The 15990-nt window shown below is 37.6% G+C and overlaps 2 protein-coding genes across 4 annotated transcripts; both read left to right on the top strand.

Moving 5' to 3' along the window:
• The first annotated feature begins 886 nt into the window (after positions 1-886).
• On the top strand, positions 887-6002 carry si:ch211-79k12.2 (uncharacterized protein LOC568844 homolog). Of its 3 annotated transcripts, none has more exons than XM_019090161.2 (3): positions 887-1119; positions 1574-1811; positions 2625-6002. In XM_019090161.2, the coding sequence occupies exons 1-3, from the start codon at positions 1087-1089 to the stop codon at positions 4004-4006; spliced, it is 1653 nt and encodes a 550-aa protein (XP_018945706.1). In that variant the 5' UTR covers positions 887-1086; the 3' UTR covers positions 4007-6002. The 3 variants fall into 3 exon arrangements, with proteins under 3 accessions (XP_018945706.1, XP_042596886.1, XP_018945711.1); XM_042740952.1 differs by having other exon boundaries at positions 894-1008; XM_019090166.2 differs by lacking the exon at positions 887-1119 and adding an exon at positions 1139-1296.
• Positions 6003-7314: 1312 nt separating this feature from the next.
• Positions 7315-15246, top strand: LOC109074101 (vascular endothelial growth factor receptor 3-like). Its single transcript, XM_019090151.2, has 7 exons — positions 7315-7471; positions 8108-8229; positions 10037-10250; positions 11345-11499; positions 13132-13276; positions 14095-14236; positions 14513-15246. Exons 1-7 carry the CDS (start codon positions 7414-7416, stop codon positions 14598-14600), a joined length of 924 nt encoding a protein of 307 aa, XP_018945696.1. The 5' UTR covers positions 7315-7413; the 3' UTR covers positions 14601-15246.
• The last annotated feature ends 744 nt before the right edge of the window (positions 15247-15990 follow it).

Genomic DNA, 15990 nt, shown 5'->3' with positions numbered 1-15990 from the left:
GTTGAGGTAAATTCATGTGCTCCATAATGTGGCATAAACATTTAATTGCAACATTACATCATCTACAAATTAAAAACAACACCAACAACAAATGAGATTGTATAATTTTATATAAATAAATAAACCAAGCTGAGATCAGCCCTATGGATTCACTGTTGGATATTTATTTTCATACAGAAAGTCTGACAAGTCTTTTCAGTAAATATGTACAATTAAAGTAATGATGTTCTAATTCAGTGTTTCAACTGATCATATCATATGCTCATCAGAAACATCTGCAGATACTGTAGAATATGCAGATAAACATGAACATCATATTCTTGTTCATGACCACATACATAGGCTAAATACAATATTCAATAGGCTACCTTCTCTATAGATTTCCTAGTGACCTAGACTTTATAGATTCCCAGAGAGCAGTTAGAACCCAGATTCAGCCTCAAATGTAGCTCTTCTTCTTAGTTTGTTTCGTTCTTTCTAATGTTTTGAATATCTATCACTATAGATTCATTCCTATATACAAACTACTATAGTAATTCTATAGTGACGAAGTCACTCCATGGATTGCATCATAATTCAGTCTATTACAATTGTTACGTTATAATTTACTGGCAAAGTTTAACAACCATGACAGTAATAGTCAGAGACATGACAGAAAAATACATCAGAGGAGTCAGTCTGTCACCTCTGTGCCATTTGTGAGTGTGACACACTTGGAAATATTTTGTATAGTTTTTTTTGGACAGTTCTGTTCTACACACACAGACATACACCCACGCACGCACCCACACACACATATGGTAGACGGCTGTTATGGTACATGGTACATCACTGTAAGGTACAGAATTTGGGTATAAAGAAATTAGGAATGTAGTCACATGATTCATATCCCGGAAATACACTGCTGTCGATGTGGAAAAATGGCGTTATGAGCAGCTCCACACTGTAAGAGAAGTGGCTCAGCAACGTTAGAGTCAAGAGGCAACAATCACTATCCCGCGGTTCTCGGTATACCAAATGAAAGAAACGCCCAATCTTATATTAATCATAAGTGTGTATTAATACAGTTGCACACTCGATTATGTAATGGCGCTCCAGATGGACAAAGACAGACTCGCAGTGAGTACATGCCAAAATAAACACGAGGAAGTAGCCTTAAAAGGGGCGTGTAATGTGTTTCATGGCTTGAAGAAATAGTCTACCAAAGGCTACAAAAACGCAGAGAGAAGCATTTTATTGGCGTACCTGTGTTTAACACCACAGCGATGCGGATCGATGGAAATGTTTTGTTATTTAGTAAGATGTATCGCTTGATATCGTACGCTTAACGCTTGTATCGCATCTTGTTACGCGTACCTAAAGGTGTCATTTTCTCATGATGCGATTTTTTCTATGACCCCCGTTATCATATTGCTTTAAGGCTATATTTATCCAGTGCAAAATGTGCATATGCAGCAATGTGACATTGATATATTTATGCATGATATGATGTGATATATTATATTATATTATATAAAATTATATTACAGTATTTACAACTAATATTATTTAATATGAATATTATTTAATGCAGGCTGGTCCATGCTCATGGCTGGATATGCATAATTTTATTGGTGACCTTATGGCTGCAAATGCTTCAGTCACTGGTCATCCACTGAGAGAGCAACGTACTGTGGAGACACCGAGTTCTGCATGGCCCAAAGTCTCTCATCCTCCCCAGCCTACCCCATCCAGACAGAGCCAGGTGAAAAGTGCTGTTCGGTTTGGTCTGCAGGAAAGGGAAAGGGAACCCAGAGCTCATGAAAGCCATGGTGAGTAAATATTACAATAGACTGTAAGGGTACTGTACCGCTGTGTTATAAATACACTTTCTCATGCAAAAGGATTAGGAAACATGCAGAATTCATTGATTCTGAGTAACAGCTCCAATTCTTTTAGTACTACAGAAGCATTTACTTATTGTATTAACTTGCCTCAGCAGCATGTTGCTAAATGAGGAGATCATTTTAGATTTCATTAGAACAGAGATACAGCAAATCAAAATACATTTAATACATATTAAAATACATTCATAAATTAGTCTTGCTGCAAAAGTTGAGTTCACAGGCTTTCTAGTGCAGATCAGACACTGTATATGCAATCTAGTCATGTTTACTAACTATATATTAAGGAATAGATAATAATAATAATAGGAGTCATCAGGTCATTATCACAAATTAAACCCAGACAGCGTGATTAGAACCTGAGTAGTTTATATGAAACATAGGTTTTAAGTAAATAGATGAGCAGTCAGTTATATAGTAACAACAGTCATTATTTAGAAATATTTGATAGCTGAACCTAGCTAAATGGAATCAAGTATTCCAGAGAGCCATGTAATAAATAAAAATACTAAAATTATTTTAATAAAAAATTTTTATATCTATTTTTATAAAATGCCACTTAATGTGCCAAAGCTCATAATAAGTATCTTTAACTACTTCTTGAACCAGAGCCGATATTGAAGTACATGTTAGTCTAAACAATAACTGGTTTCCAACCCTGCCACTAAATAGTTTAATATTGAGTTTTATCATGTTTATCCATCTTATGCTCACTGCCTCATTAATTTATATCTTTTGTAGTTCAGCATCGTGCCTGCACATGTCCTGGCTGCCCTCTTTCCTCATCTCCTTCTAGTTCTTCATTCCACACCTTAAAACCCAGAACCAGCCTGGCGTCCCAGATCCAACCACTTTCGTCCCAACAATCCACCCCACCACAGCAGACTAAAGAGCCCAGTGCTGCCCCTGTCGGCCTTGGCTTGTGTCTAGGTTTGGGACTCTCTCTAGAAGAGGAAAACACTGAGCCCACCAGCACATCTGCTCAACCCCAACAAGAAGATAAAGGCACTAGCACCCACAGCCCAATCTCTCAGGCAAATCCCGAGTCCCCACCAGTTCAGGCCTTTCCGTGTATATGCTGCCATAGTGGGTTTCAAACCTGTAGCCAACTTCTACGCCAACAAAAGGACTCAGAGGCACACATTGCCCACCACCACTATCATCACCACCACCATCACTGCCCGCTCACCACCTGCACGTCATGTACGCTCCCGTCCTTCCCTTGCCTGTCCTGCCAGCGCACCTTCCCCACCTGCGCCCAGCTCCTCCGCCATCAGCAGGGCCACGCACAACAGGAAGGCTTGCAGCAGCTCCCATGCATGCACTGCAATGCCTCTTTCCCCCGGCCGTCGCAACTGCTGCAGCACCAGCGAACACAGCATGCGTCCAAAGCCGGCGGCTTCCTGTGCGCCGAGTGCGGCCGTGCATTCAACTCGCACAGCAATCTGCGCATCCACCTCAACGTACACACAGGCGCCCGTCCATACAGCTGCTCCGACTGCGGCAAGAGCTTTAGCCAGTCCGGGGCGCTTAAGATTCACCGCCGAATTCACACCGGAGAAAGGCCGTACACCTGTACTTATTGCGAAAGGGGTTTCCCTCACTTAGCTGGGTTGAGAGCGCATCAGCGAATTCACACGGGGGAGAAACCGTACCGCTGCGGTCAGTGTGGGAAGTGCTTTACTCAGTCCGGGGCTCTGAAGATCCACACTCGCATCCACACTGGCGAGAGGCCTTTTGTGTGCGGCCTCTGTGGGAAGAGCTTTTCAAACCGTTCCGGTATTCGCTTCCATCACCGCATGGTTCACGGGATCGTGACGGAGCCCAACTCTGTGGGAAGGCCTAGCCTGGCTGCCTCTGCGTCATCCTCAGTTTCAGACTTCCAGAGATTTCAAGCCTCCGGTCTCAACCAGATCCATCTCCGGGAAATGGAAGAGAGGAGTCCGCCCAGTAAAGAGCAGTTAAGAGGGGATGGGAACAAAGATGCCCTTCTGTATGCCTGCGAGGACTGTGGTCAGCGTTTTCCAGACGCTCCGTCTAGAAACAGACACCAGACATTGCAACACTACTCTAAGGAAGAGAGAGAAAAGGAAGAGAGCAGCTCTGACAAAACTATAGATTAGACAAAAACAACAAACATTTCTGACTCCATGTATTTCAAAAGATAAAAGCAGCTTTAATATGTAATGTATTAAGGCAGATGTTGAGCGCCTTTGAAGCTTGCTGATATTATCACACTGTTAAGTTATGACCTAAGAAATATTGTTTGTGTCCAAGACGCTATACATTTCAATTGAGAATGCTATCTCATTTATATCACACATTTAAGCTAAACTTGCAGTGTACACTACAGTCTCCAGGCTCATGGTGTCCTGGACACCAGTATTTTAATGATTTATAAAGAATGAATCACTGTCTTGCCATCTGAGATTTCATTATGGAGATAAAGGTTAGGATCATGATTTTTTGTTAGCATTACAGCATACTATGAGTGTACTGAATATTACCACCATTTGTTTTTTTGCTTTGGCATCTGATAGACCGTTTGGACCTGGAAATGGTGGTGTGACGTCAGACCATTCTGAACATTCTTGTTTTGGTCATGTAAGATTCTTTTGCCTGTGATTTGTGCCTCTAAAAAAGCAAAGTTGTGACAACCTATATTGTGAAACTGCACCTTAAACTTTAAAGCTTTGCCTATCAGTATTAAGGTATTTGTGCATATTCGTTACAAAACCAGCACTAGTTTTTCCACCCTCTGGCCAGAGGTTACCAGAAAGCAAAGAGAAGAAGGCTCGGTTTACAAAGCTCGTGAGTCTCCATTTCACCAAAGCCGTTCTACCAGCATAGTTCTCCTGGCCTGAGGACGGTTAGGTAGATGTGCCGATAAATCCAAAACTGGAATGGTTTGTATTTGTACTTTGTACTTAATGCGACTTGCACCACAACTTGTATTGCTTACAACCATGCAGCCTGATTGTGGAAAAGTGCTTTATTTACATTTTAGCACTTTGTATGTATGTATGTGAAAGTATTTTGCAGGTTTGCAAGTTTATATTTCTTTTTAGTTTAACAAACTTCTGATGCTGTTTTGATAACGATTGGAATTATTAAGAAAAGTTGTTGATTGGAAGGCGGCAGGGTGGTTCAGAGGGCAGCACTGTCACCTCAGCATGAAGGTCCCCAGTTTGACCCTGGGGCCTTTCTGTGGAGTATGCATGTTGCCCCTGTGTTACCGTAAGATTCCTCTTGGTGCTCTGATTTCCCCCACAATCTAAAGGCGTGCAACATGGGTTAACTGGAGAAACTAAATGGTCTGAAGTTGTGAATGTGTGTCTGTGTGGTGGATTGGCCATCTGTCTGGGGTATTTCCAAAGTCTGTGGCCCAAGATGTTGGGATAGGCCCATGTATCCCCACAACCCTATAGAGGACAAGTGGTTTGGAGAATGGATGAATAGTTGTGATGGGAATCTTAATGGGAATCTTGAAAAGCAAATGCAAAATAAGACAAAAACTTTAGATTCTGGCTTTAAAATTTAAAAATCAAATATTGTCATTAAGATTATTTGTCACACATGTGAGTGTGGTTGTAGAATTAAAGCAGTTTTAAATGAAACAACGCTCTTACTGTATTTAAAGTCAGTTCAGCGTGTTGTGTGGGGATAAATACTATGACATTATTACCATATTGATGTACCTGCCAGGTGTTGCTTACTGTATTTGTGGCCTCTGCAGGCCAGGGACTGACAGTACACAAGATGGCAAGGAGCTATGGGCTGCCATTTTTACAACTGGCCAAAGGTTTGTGGTTAAAGATATCTGTAAGTATCTCTGTATTATTACTTAAAATTAAAGTTTGGCAAAACTGTCAGGGGAAATGAATTGTCCATTATTTTGTGTCCATTTTGTATCTTTAGCATTACACTGTTGATATGTGAACCCTTCTTATGTGGTATTGCAAATGTTGTCGGCCAGTTACAGCAGTCAATGACCTCTCAACCCAAAGCATCAGATACTTTTTGTACATCTGTCAGTTAAGCTCATGTCTACAATATATGTCTATTGTGTACACATGTATCAACAAAAAATAAATGTTGATGTACCTTATTTGAAGTTTACATATTAAGAGTTTAAAATGTTCAACTTTGTGATCTTAGTGGTATCAGTTTGGTTTAATGATGTATTCTGTTTTGTTGATTAATTTTGTAATTTTGCAACTGTAACATTTGTGATACATTTCAGACCAGAATTCTTGAACCATGTCTCGGGGTTACATATTCTCAATATGAGACATGACACTGTCTACAACAAACAAACAAGTAGCCTCCTACGGATATTTTACAAAAGTACAACTAGCCGCTTGCACTTCATGAATAATTGACCTTTGCTGAGTCACCTACAGTCACCCGTGACTGTCTGAAATTACAGTAAGGTCAATGACCTCTAGACTAGGGAATTTCCATGGCTTCCTAGCTACTATTCTGCCCTCTTCAAATTTCCAAGGCTATGTATTATTTAATGGCCTAATACTAAGTACATTCTAACCAGCATGTTTATTATTTATCTTCCCTCCAGTGACCTGGGTCATGTGTTTTTATTTTATTTATTTTTTTTTATTTTGGCTGGCTGGTAAGAGAAGATAATATTATCTCCAGATATATTTACACGCATGTAAAGTATTTCTTAAAAAAAAAAAAAAAAAAAAAGTATTAGCCTAACATGACCTTTTACTGTTTCAAATAATTCCAAAGAACTTTTGCACTGGGTTGCATATATAAATGCAAACTATCAAATGTTTACATCGACAACTCCATATAATGAGATATATAAAGAATCCATGAACCATAACTATAAAGTTTTTTAAATGAAACAATAGTGAGCGAAAAAAGACTTTAAAAATGACTTAAATGATGTAATGACAAATTAGGTAAGCTACAATAAACAGTTTTAAATGTATGGAAGATTTCAAACTTTTTTCAGTAGGCTACTGTAACGCGTCAACTGTCGTAAAATAGAAAAAACTTTTAGAACAGGAATTTCAGTTTCTGAGGATGTAACCCCAACATTGGTAAATTTAAGTAGTTCTGATGGCATTATTTTGCAGATTCACGTATCCGACGTTTGTCATACAAAAACGAAACAAAATTGTAACGTCCTGATAGGTGCCAGATTAAACCGCATGCCTTTTCACACTGAAATGAACGCATACCTTCAGAACACATGTTGTGCTAGATACAGGTGACGCATACGCTTATTTGGATGACCGTTAGATATGTTTTTATATCATGGCGTAAGATAGCGTTGGCTCTTAACTATTTTTGTAGTATGACAGAACAAATATAAAACTAATAAATTCTTTGTAACATTATATTAGTGCCTCGTTGTATCTTTGTTATAACTAGGCTACAAAAGAAACAATAGCACTGTAAGTCTCGCAAGCTCCACCTTCCTCCGCGCTCATAAATTGTGTTTACAAACTTTCATTTCGGCAGAAGTTTCTCTCAAACGCAGAAGTCAACAGCCTTCAAAATGAGATGCTATTTTTTCATCACAGTCCTGGCGTTCACCTTTCTCCAAAGATCCACAGGTATATAAAATTTTGCTTGTCTTCGCAAAACCATTCTTTTTACCGCCTTCCACTGTTTCAACCTAGAATCAAGTGTTGTAAACCAAACGCAATCTGTCAGTATAAAAACAAAATACCTAGAGCAGAGCTACAAGATGTTAAAATTTCACGAAGTTTTTATTATTTTTATTTTATTGTAGCCTATTATTTTTCACTTATTCTTGTATTTCTGACTGACGTTTAAACTAAAGTTTAAAAGATACTTTTGCACAAACGAAAATGGATATAAACGATTAGAATTGCACATCTCAGAACTGAATTAGTCTGAACTACCATTTCTGTATTTATACAATGCTTCACCTTAGTTTTACAACAGTGGACATCAGATAGCATGTAAATTGACCTCTCATGTTCCTGTTGTTGTCAAGGTTGGTGTGCAAATACAGACCAGGAAGTTTAGAAAGAAGACTATTCTGGAATATTACATACAGTTACATAAATACATAAGCTGATTTGTCAAAATAAACTGCTTCCATATGAGATACTTAACAAAGTCTGTTGAGTATCCCATATGGATGCAATTGCATTATTCTATTAAACAAGCAAATTCAATGCTTTTGTTTTACTATTCTTCTGTACTGTTTTACTGTTCTTCAGCTTCTTTGGAGGTAAAAGGTCCAACTGAGCCGATTCTGGAAGGACAAGATGTGACATTGGAGTGTTTGGATACAGAATCCGAGTTGAACATGAGCACAGTGCACTTTGAGAGGCTCTCCAAGGTAAAGTCGCTAACACACAATGGCAAGGAAATATCTGGTACACGATGCACTTTGACGTGCATTTGTCTGTAAATGTCAAGAAAACAGCAGATTGAAACAGAATGACACATTGTTTCTCATGGGAAATGAGAAGGGTTTAGGCTATTGTTGCTGTCTGTGCACATCCTCTGCGGTGCTGCAGGTCTGATTACTGTATAAACAGAAAGCGAGAGATCTAAAATTACAAACCTATCTGTCAGGGACGCTTACTCTCAAATATCCACACAACTGCTCTCATGATTTAGTAAACAATCTTATAGGGAAATAGCAAATAAAGAACAATAACATTATTTTGAATTTATTTGTCTGGAGAACAAGACTGCAACTGGTATTTAAACAGCAGGAGGCAGTGTGTGCGTTTTAGTGAGCTTCTGAGAGCTGTTATTCTGGGTTTAATTAGTATCTGGCAGCGAGGGGCCTTTGGAGGATTCACAGCATCTGCTGCTTCTGTCAGTGCAGAGTCTGTTTGTCACCTTTTCCAGCTAAATGCATTCGAGCAAAACAGGTTTTCCATACCAGCAATCACAAAGACAGATGCTTTATTTTGCAATCTCTCATTAACCTGTGTTAGTGAGACCCAAGTGCCAGTGCCCCGAATAGTCTACTTTCTCCAAGTGTAACATACTTTACCAAATTTGGCAGCATTCCTTCCATCGGTAAGACGTTTTAACCCATAAAGCCTAAGGCATTATTTTTGCTAACTAAATATCTAATTCCTCTGGATTATCAACCTGATCAGAAGTTGATGGAAAAACCTGTTTTACACATTCTACTACATTCCTTCTGTCATGTGAATGATATTTTACTTTTTAAACAAGTAAATTTTGGTATCATTTGGTCATGGTGCAAGTATTTTTTTGCTGTGAAATCATTACTGATTTTTATTAAGAAAACATAAGAATTTTTTTTTTCTTGATAACCACTTACTGGACTGAAACGGTTTAGCTTTATATAATCCTCCATACATATATTGTTTAGACAAATATATTGAAATGTGACTATAAAATATGATACACCATGCTTTTGTGGAACGTTTATGTTTGTATCTCTAAATTGGCATTGCATTGCATTAAATGTTTTGCAATAACCACAATATTGCAAAACTCAAACTCAGTATTGAGTTTGACAGCTCCTTACTGAAGTCTGCCCTCTGACAGCCCCCCCCACCACCCACCCACCCACACACACACACACACCCCAAACACACACTCTTCACCACTACATCTGGTTTACAAACAAACAAACAAACAAAAAACAGTTCACATGTTATTACTTGCACTACTGTCTGTTCATCCAGACAACTAAAAATAACTTTTTGATTGTGGAATTTTTTTATGTTCAATTTTTTAATTTGAATTTTTCTATTGTATTTTTTGTTCATATGTTCATAGTTTCTGCTTATAGTGTACATACACTATAAAAATACAGAGCATTGTTCATAAAACTAAGCACTTGAATATCATCTTACTTAAGTATATGGGAAATACAGAGTAACAACTGATATTTATATGCATTTTATCTAAGTAGTGTGTTATACTGTTATACGATCATATAGATTTACAAGCTATCACAAGTTCCCCCAAAATGAAATAATTGTTATTACAAAATCTGCCATAAAAATAGATATTTTGAAGAATTAAGTTTGTTTTGCCTAAAACATCACTAAAGTAGTCAAAGTAAATCACTTGCTGTTAATATATTAAGTTGAAGTAAATGAACATCATATTCAAGTTACTACAGTGAAATATATCTTTATTTTTCTTCGCAGCATTACATGAAGAAGTGGTACCGGCTTGAGTCAGATCAGGCGTATTTCTACCGCCGGTGTTTTCTGTATGACGTGGATGTGAGAAGGGAGGAAGACAGACTGCTCCTCTTTATCCCCGGCATCCAGTCCTGGTCTGAGGGTCCATACCGCTGCGTCACTGAGGACAGTTCTGCAGCAGTCAACTCCTCCCAACCCTTCACCATCCCCATACACTGTGAGTAAGAGACATCAAGGGCAGCATGAAAAGTGCTAACGATCTGTGATGCAAATCCCCACTGCTACATACATAAATTGATCCATATGTGTCTAGATTGTCCAGAAACTTCCGTCCTTCTATTGTTATATGTGAGGAAAGTTGCATCTGACATTTGCAAGGAAGTTTTATATTTGGGATTTAAAGATTAGAGGACAAATAAAACTCTTTATCTCCCAAGATGATAAAATCAATATTGGTATTGATTGTGGGGCTTTACAGTGGCCAGAGATGATTTGACAGTGGTGAATTATTGGAAAAACTGAGTGGAAAAACAGATGGATCGATACAGAAATGTTCAGTATGAATAATCAGATGGAGACAAGAAGATCCATGTTCACATTGTATTATTACAGCAAACCTGGACTTAATATACTAAATAATTTATGATAATCCATCAGCGTCACCAACGAGTTACAATACTGTTTAAAAGTTTGAGGTCGGTAAGATTTTTTTATGTTTTTGAAAGAAGTCTCTTATGCTCAGCAATGCTGCATTTGTTTATCTATTTTTTTTATTTAGCAAAATAAAAAGTAATTCTGTGATTTATTATTACAATTTTCCTATTTTTATAGATTTTATTATATTTATTTAGTCATTGCTCCAGCCTCTAGTGTCACATGATCCTTCAGAAATCATTCTAGTATACTGATTTGAAAAGATTATTCTATCATTATCAATGTTAAAAACGTTTATTCTGCTTTAAAAAGTGATACAAAGAACATTTATTTGATCTAAATCTATTTAAAAGTAAATAGTACTGCCACTTTGGATGAATTTAATGTATTATTTCTGAATAAAAGTATTAATTTCTTTCAAAAAATCTTACTGACTGATGACTTCCATATTTTATGAATATATAAAAGATAATGTGTATATAGTGTATCTTATATAATATTAAATATATACTGTGCATATGTTATTTTTGAGCAATGAAAACTTTGAATTTCCATGCCCTACTTCCTTGTTTTTATGCTATGCAAATGTACCCTGGAGCAGAGCTGTTTTGACTAATCCGTTTTATCCTCAAACGTTCTCTCTTTTTCCTCTCACAGATATGCGGGAGGTGGCTGTGCACAGGGCTGGTTTGGGATACTTAACACGTTATTTCAACTCGGTGCAGGACCTCAAAGTACGCTTAGGAGATGATGTGGAGCTGGAATGTTCTACTTCAGGTTCTGAGGCACCTGAGTACTTCTGGTCTAAAGAGGTGACAGATTTAATATCTAATGCTCTGCTTCTCTTTTTCCTTCATTTTTCCTTACAGTTTTTTAAACATGATGCATTATTCTGTCTACTGCAGAACTGCTGTATTGGGATTGCAGTTGCCTGTTTTCATTTAAGTTTCTCATACATTTGAGAGAAAGACCTAGGAGTTTGCTGTTGGAGTGAAAATAAGCATTCACTCAGGTCTAGGGAAAAGGTTGTGAAAGTTGTCAACACATTTAGTCAGAACAAACTCATCAGGGGCCAGTTACTTCTTAGTGGCTAGTTATTTAACTTAATGGTTAAAGTAGAAGGTTAAGTTAAAGCAGAATGTGAGAATGATAATCGTACAGTCACTGATATAACTCGCACATGTGATTCAAATCAAAGGAATAAGCCACATGAGTCTTAACAGATGTTTGTTAAAGAAAACATCTGTCAGGACTCAAGCATCTTCCAACTCAGTGGTAAATTTGACAAAAACATTTTTTTTTATCTAGGAAGTCTTGAAATGTGGCAACAAATGTGAAATATTTCTCATACTGAGCCACCAAAAATGAATATATTTTAAGGGACAAAATCCTGATGTGCAGTTTCAAGGAGACTTAAGTATATTTCTATATTTTGCAATATCGTTTTTGCCACTGCTATAGGGACAGTATTTCAGGGACAGTACCAAATGTTTTCTGTTAAGGCTAGTTTAACTCTATTCACTCTCTATGGGCTGGTGAGACAAATTGTTCATTTTAAACTGGTGAGTAACAGTGGATCATAAATGTAACATGCTGTAAAAAGCATGTGCATACTCTGTTTCTCAGACCAAAAAAAATCCCTCTAAATGTCATGGGGTGGGTGATTGATGACCATAAAATTTCACTAGAATGGAAGTGCAGAATTACTCATTCCTGTTATTTGGATGTCTATTAGTCTGTCCTCCACCACATGTCACGAATGTGCAGTGTCATTCTCTGACAGTTCAAGTACGTTTTCACTTACTCAATTTGGTTTCAAATGTGCACTTTGGATTTTTATGAACAATTTCTTATGAAGAGAAAACCAGAAAAGCCAGCTTCCCTTAAATGACAGAGCACGGTCTGACGTATAGCATCTATCCGTTTACTGTGCTGTCTGCACTCCAGCAGAGGAAACAGGAAGTCATTTGGAGCCAACAGATTAGCTTAAACAATGGTACTTTGGCTTGACTGGGAATCCTCTTAATTCACTTTCATTTAAATTGAAATGGACTTTGTTGGCAGGCTGCAGAAGTTCCTTTAGTGCCAACAGCATTTGTATGGTTATGATGTGCTCTGAGTGGATTTTGCACAGGCATTTGTTTCCTTGAATTGTACGGTGTTATGTTTTATTTTTGCTTCATTACTCTCTTATGCTCACTATCATTATTTTATTGTAACCGGTGCAGGGATTCCTAGGAAACTTTTAGTAGATTTTGTTTTTTTTCTTTTCTTTTGAGTTTTTATTTGAAAAGCATACAGAAGTGGGAATTCACCTTCTTGCATGCTTCCCTTCTTAAGAATGAAAAATTCTGGCTTATCTTTCTTACGTCAGATCTCTCATGGAGTTCCTGCTTTGCTTTTCACTTCTCAATAACTTCTTCCCTGTCTTTTTTTTCTATCAAGGAGAGGACTGGCTTTTGGCCTCCAATAAGCTGAAGTTGGAGAAGGTGAGGGAACAGGATGGGGGAAGATTCACCTGTTCGGCTCAGTCTCCTACTGTGCGTTCCCTCATGAAGAAACGTACAATCAGCATCACTGTTCTACCAGGTCAGAACTGCAAAAAGGGGTCAACCGTGTGCTGATTATAGTAAACAACTTGAGTTGATTTGTTTATATACAGTATGTGTATATGATTTAAATGTTTCATTTGATATGAATGGCACTAACGGCACTATTTATCCAATATTCAGTTTAAATGATCTGAATACAACAGGAAGACATTTGGAGCCAGTTGTGCTTTGGCCATATGTAAGCCTGTGGAAAACAATATTGACATTGTGACTCCACTGACCCCGTTTAACTTCCATAATATGGCATATTCTTTAATGAGACAGAATAGCCACTTTTCTTTAAGTCAGGATAATAATATTCTGTAGAGCACTCTTCACAATCCATGATGTTGTAAAGCAGCTTCACAGATTATTTTGCCTAACTGTGCCCTAATGTCTTTTGATAACTCAATACTTTTCTGGATTTTGACAGTAGAGATATTTAGTAATTTGAGTTTTTTTTTAAGTCAGAAGAAAAAAATGTATACCAGCCACTGTTAAGTACATTCAAAGTGTAAAAATTCAAGCCATGGAATCAAATTGATGTCAGTTGAAAATGAGAGTCATTTCAGAGAAAGAGCAGGTTATTACATTTTGATTTGATTTGAAGACTATGAATTATTTTATTTGCTAACGTGAACTGATAAATCACAATAAGAACTTGATGTAAATAAGGTTGAATTTGATTAAATGCTGATAATTACCTCACCTGCCCAAGATTGATAAAATAATACCAAAGTGTTGATCAAGTTAAGTTTTTTTAGTTGTTTTTTGTATTTGACAGGTGTATAATATGTAACTGTTTCTGTTTTATAGAGGATGCAGCATGGTATGAGACAACCACCGGTCGCATTGTTCTCATTGTATCTGGAGCAGGATTGTTTCTTCTGGTGGTTGTGATATCCATGACCACTTACCTCTGCCGCCGAGCCACACAGAGGAAGAGCAAGGGACCCATGTAAGTACTTTGAACCACCCTAGTCATGATGTCTAGAAATGATTTATGTGGGTGTTTGACCTCCAGCCCTCCTCTATCATGTGGAGTGTAGACTCTGATGACACTGATGATCACTTCTCTCCTCCTGCATCTTCTCACTCCCTCAAATCTGTCCAGGCAGGCTAGTCTATGTGCAAATAACTCTCACTAACCACGTTCTCCCTCAGGTCCAAATCTTTTCTTATTCTGCCCAATAAAACACTCACTCTGTCGTATTGCCTTCTCTCGTCCTTTCAGTGATGACCGCTCCCAGAAGAAACCCATCTACAGAGCCAGCGTGGAGTCCCTGCCCACCACCGCCTCTGACAAGCAACCGCTGGTGTAAAGAGAGAGATTGATGGAGGACTGGAGAGGAGAGGAGAGAAAAGAAGATGAGAAAAAAGATTATGGGGTATTGGGTATTCACAGTGGAAGAGAGTTAATGAGAGTTTTGCTCATGGATTTTGTTATGCTCTTGGGTCTTCATTCAGATATATAATTAGGAGACTGTCTATGCGGGGAATCGAAAAAGTATACAAAGACGGGACAAATGATGGTTTTACTGTGTGTCCTTTCCAGTGTGGATGGCAGCAGTGCTCTTCAACAAAAGGTGTGCAATTTTCTCTGTATTGATTCAACAACCCTGCAAAATTGAGAAATGCCAAAAAGATGCTTTTGTGAGGTGACATTGACCGCTTCTTTCTTCCCACCAGCCTTGGGTTGGCTTATTTCTTCAAACTGATTAACATTTCTTTTTAGGAAAACTACCATCTGCAAGCTGTACGATCATTTAGTCAGATGTAGAAATTTAAGGGGTATTGCTTTACATAAGTATATAATGTTCTGCTTCATTTGAAAGGACAGTAGATAAGATCCAAACTTACACTGAACCAATTACTCTAGAAGCACTTTTGAAACTATTGCACTTTTTACACAAGTTTGATTTTTCCATATCTTTGAATTTAAAGCTATTAAAATATTTTACAACATAATCTGCCTCCAGTGTTGTTACTGATCTAATTAAGATAGACATTCATGTATGCCCAACTTTGAAGAAATCTCAAAAAGTTCATCTCATTTCTGCTGTTTATAAAAAGCTCTTTCCATTTCAGACTTCTGAGGTATTAAAATAAAATACCTGTAATTTCTCAATCAAGAGTTCTGATACATAACACACATCCCCTGACCATTACAAAATACAATTAAACAATATCACATGAGCATGACTATCATGTGATTTGCATATGGTTCTTTTACAACAGTGTAACAAACAAGAAGTTAGTATTGAGTAACTTATTCCCTTATTATGCCTTATTGTAACTTATTATTCTGGACCTGTATTTCAGCTTGGTCTCTAAATGGGTGGTAAATATTCTTCTGTCCAATCTAATAATATAGGTAAGAACTAGAAATGTGTCAGGAATCTCTTTGAATACAAACAAAAAGGAGAACAAATCCATACCTAAAAAGGCCTTGAGGCAGTCCAGAGGTATTTTTTCAGAATGTGACATATCTCATCTTTACATGCTGCCACAAGCTTAACTTGGTTTGACATTTTCATAAACAACATGAGCTGGAATTGCCTGCACTATACTCAGTCACCACATAACCACAACTGTTTCTTAATTTTATCCTCCAATGCTTTAACCTTAGCAGTTAATCACTGTAAACATTATCATAGCTACTCATTTCATTTCTTCTGTCTGCTATATTAGTGTTTCATTTAGTGTGGTTTT

The sequence above is a fragment of the Cyprinus carpio genome, chromosome B16 (genome assembly GCF_018340385.1).
Source record: "Cyprinus carpio isolate SPL01 chromosome B16, ASM1834038v1, whole genome shotgun sequence".
NCBI lineage: Eukaryota > Metazoa > Chordata > Actinopteri > Cypriniformes > Cyprinidae > Cyprinus > Cyprinus carpio.
The sequence above is the reverse complement of the archived record's forward strand: the minus strand, read 5'-3'. Positions and strand labels throughout refer to the sequence as shown.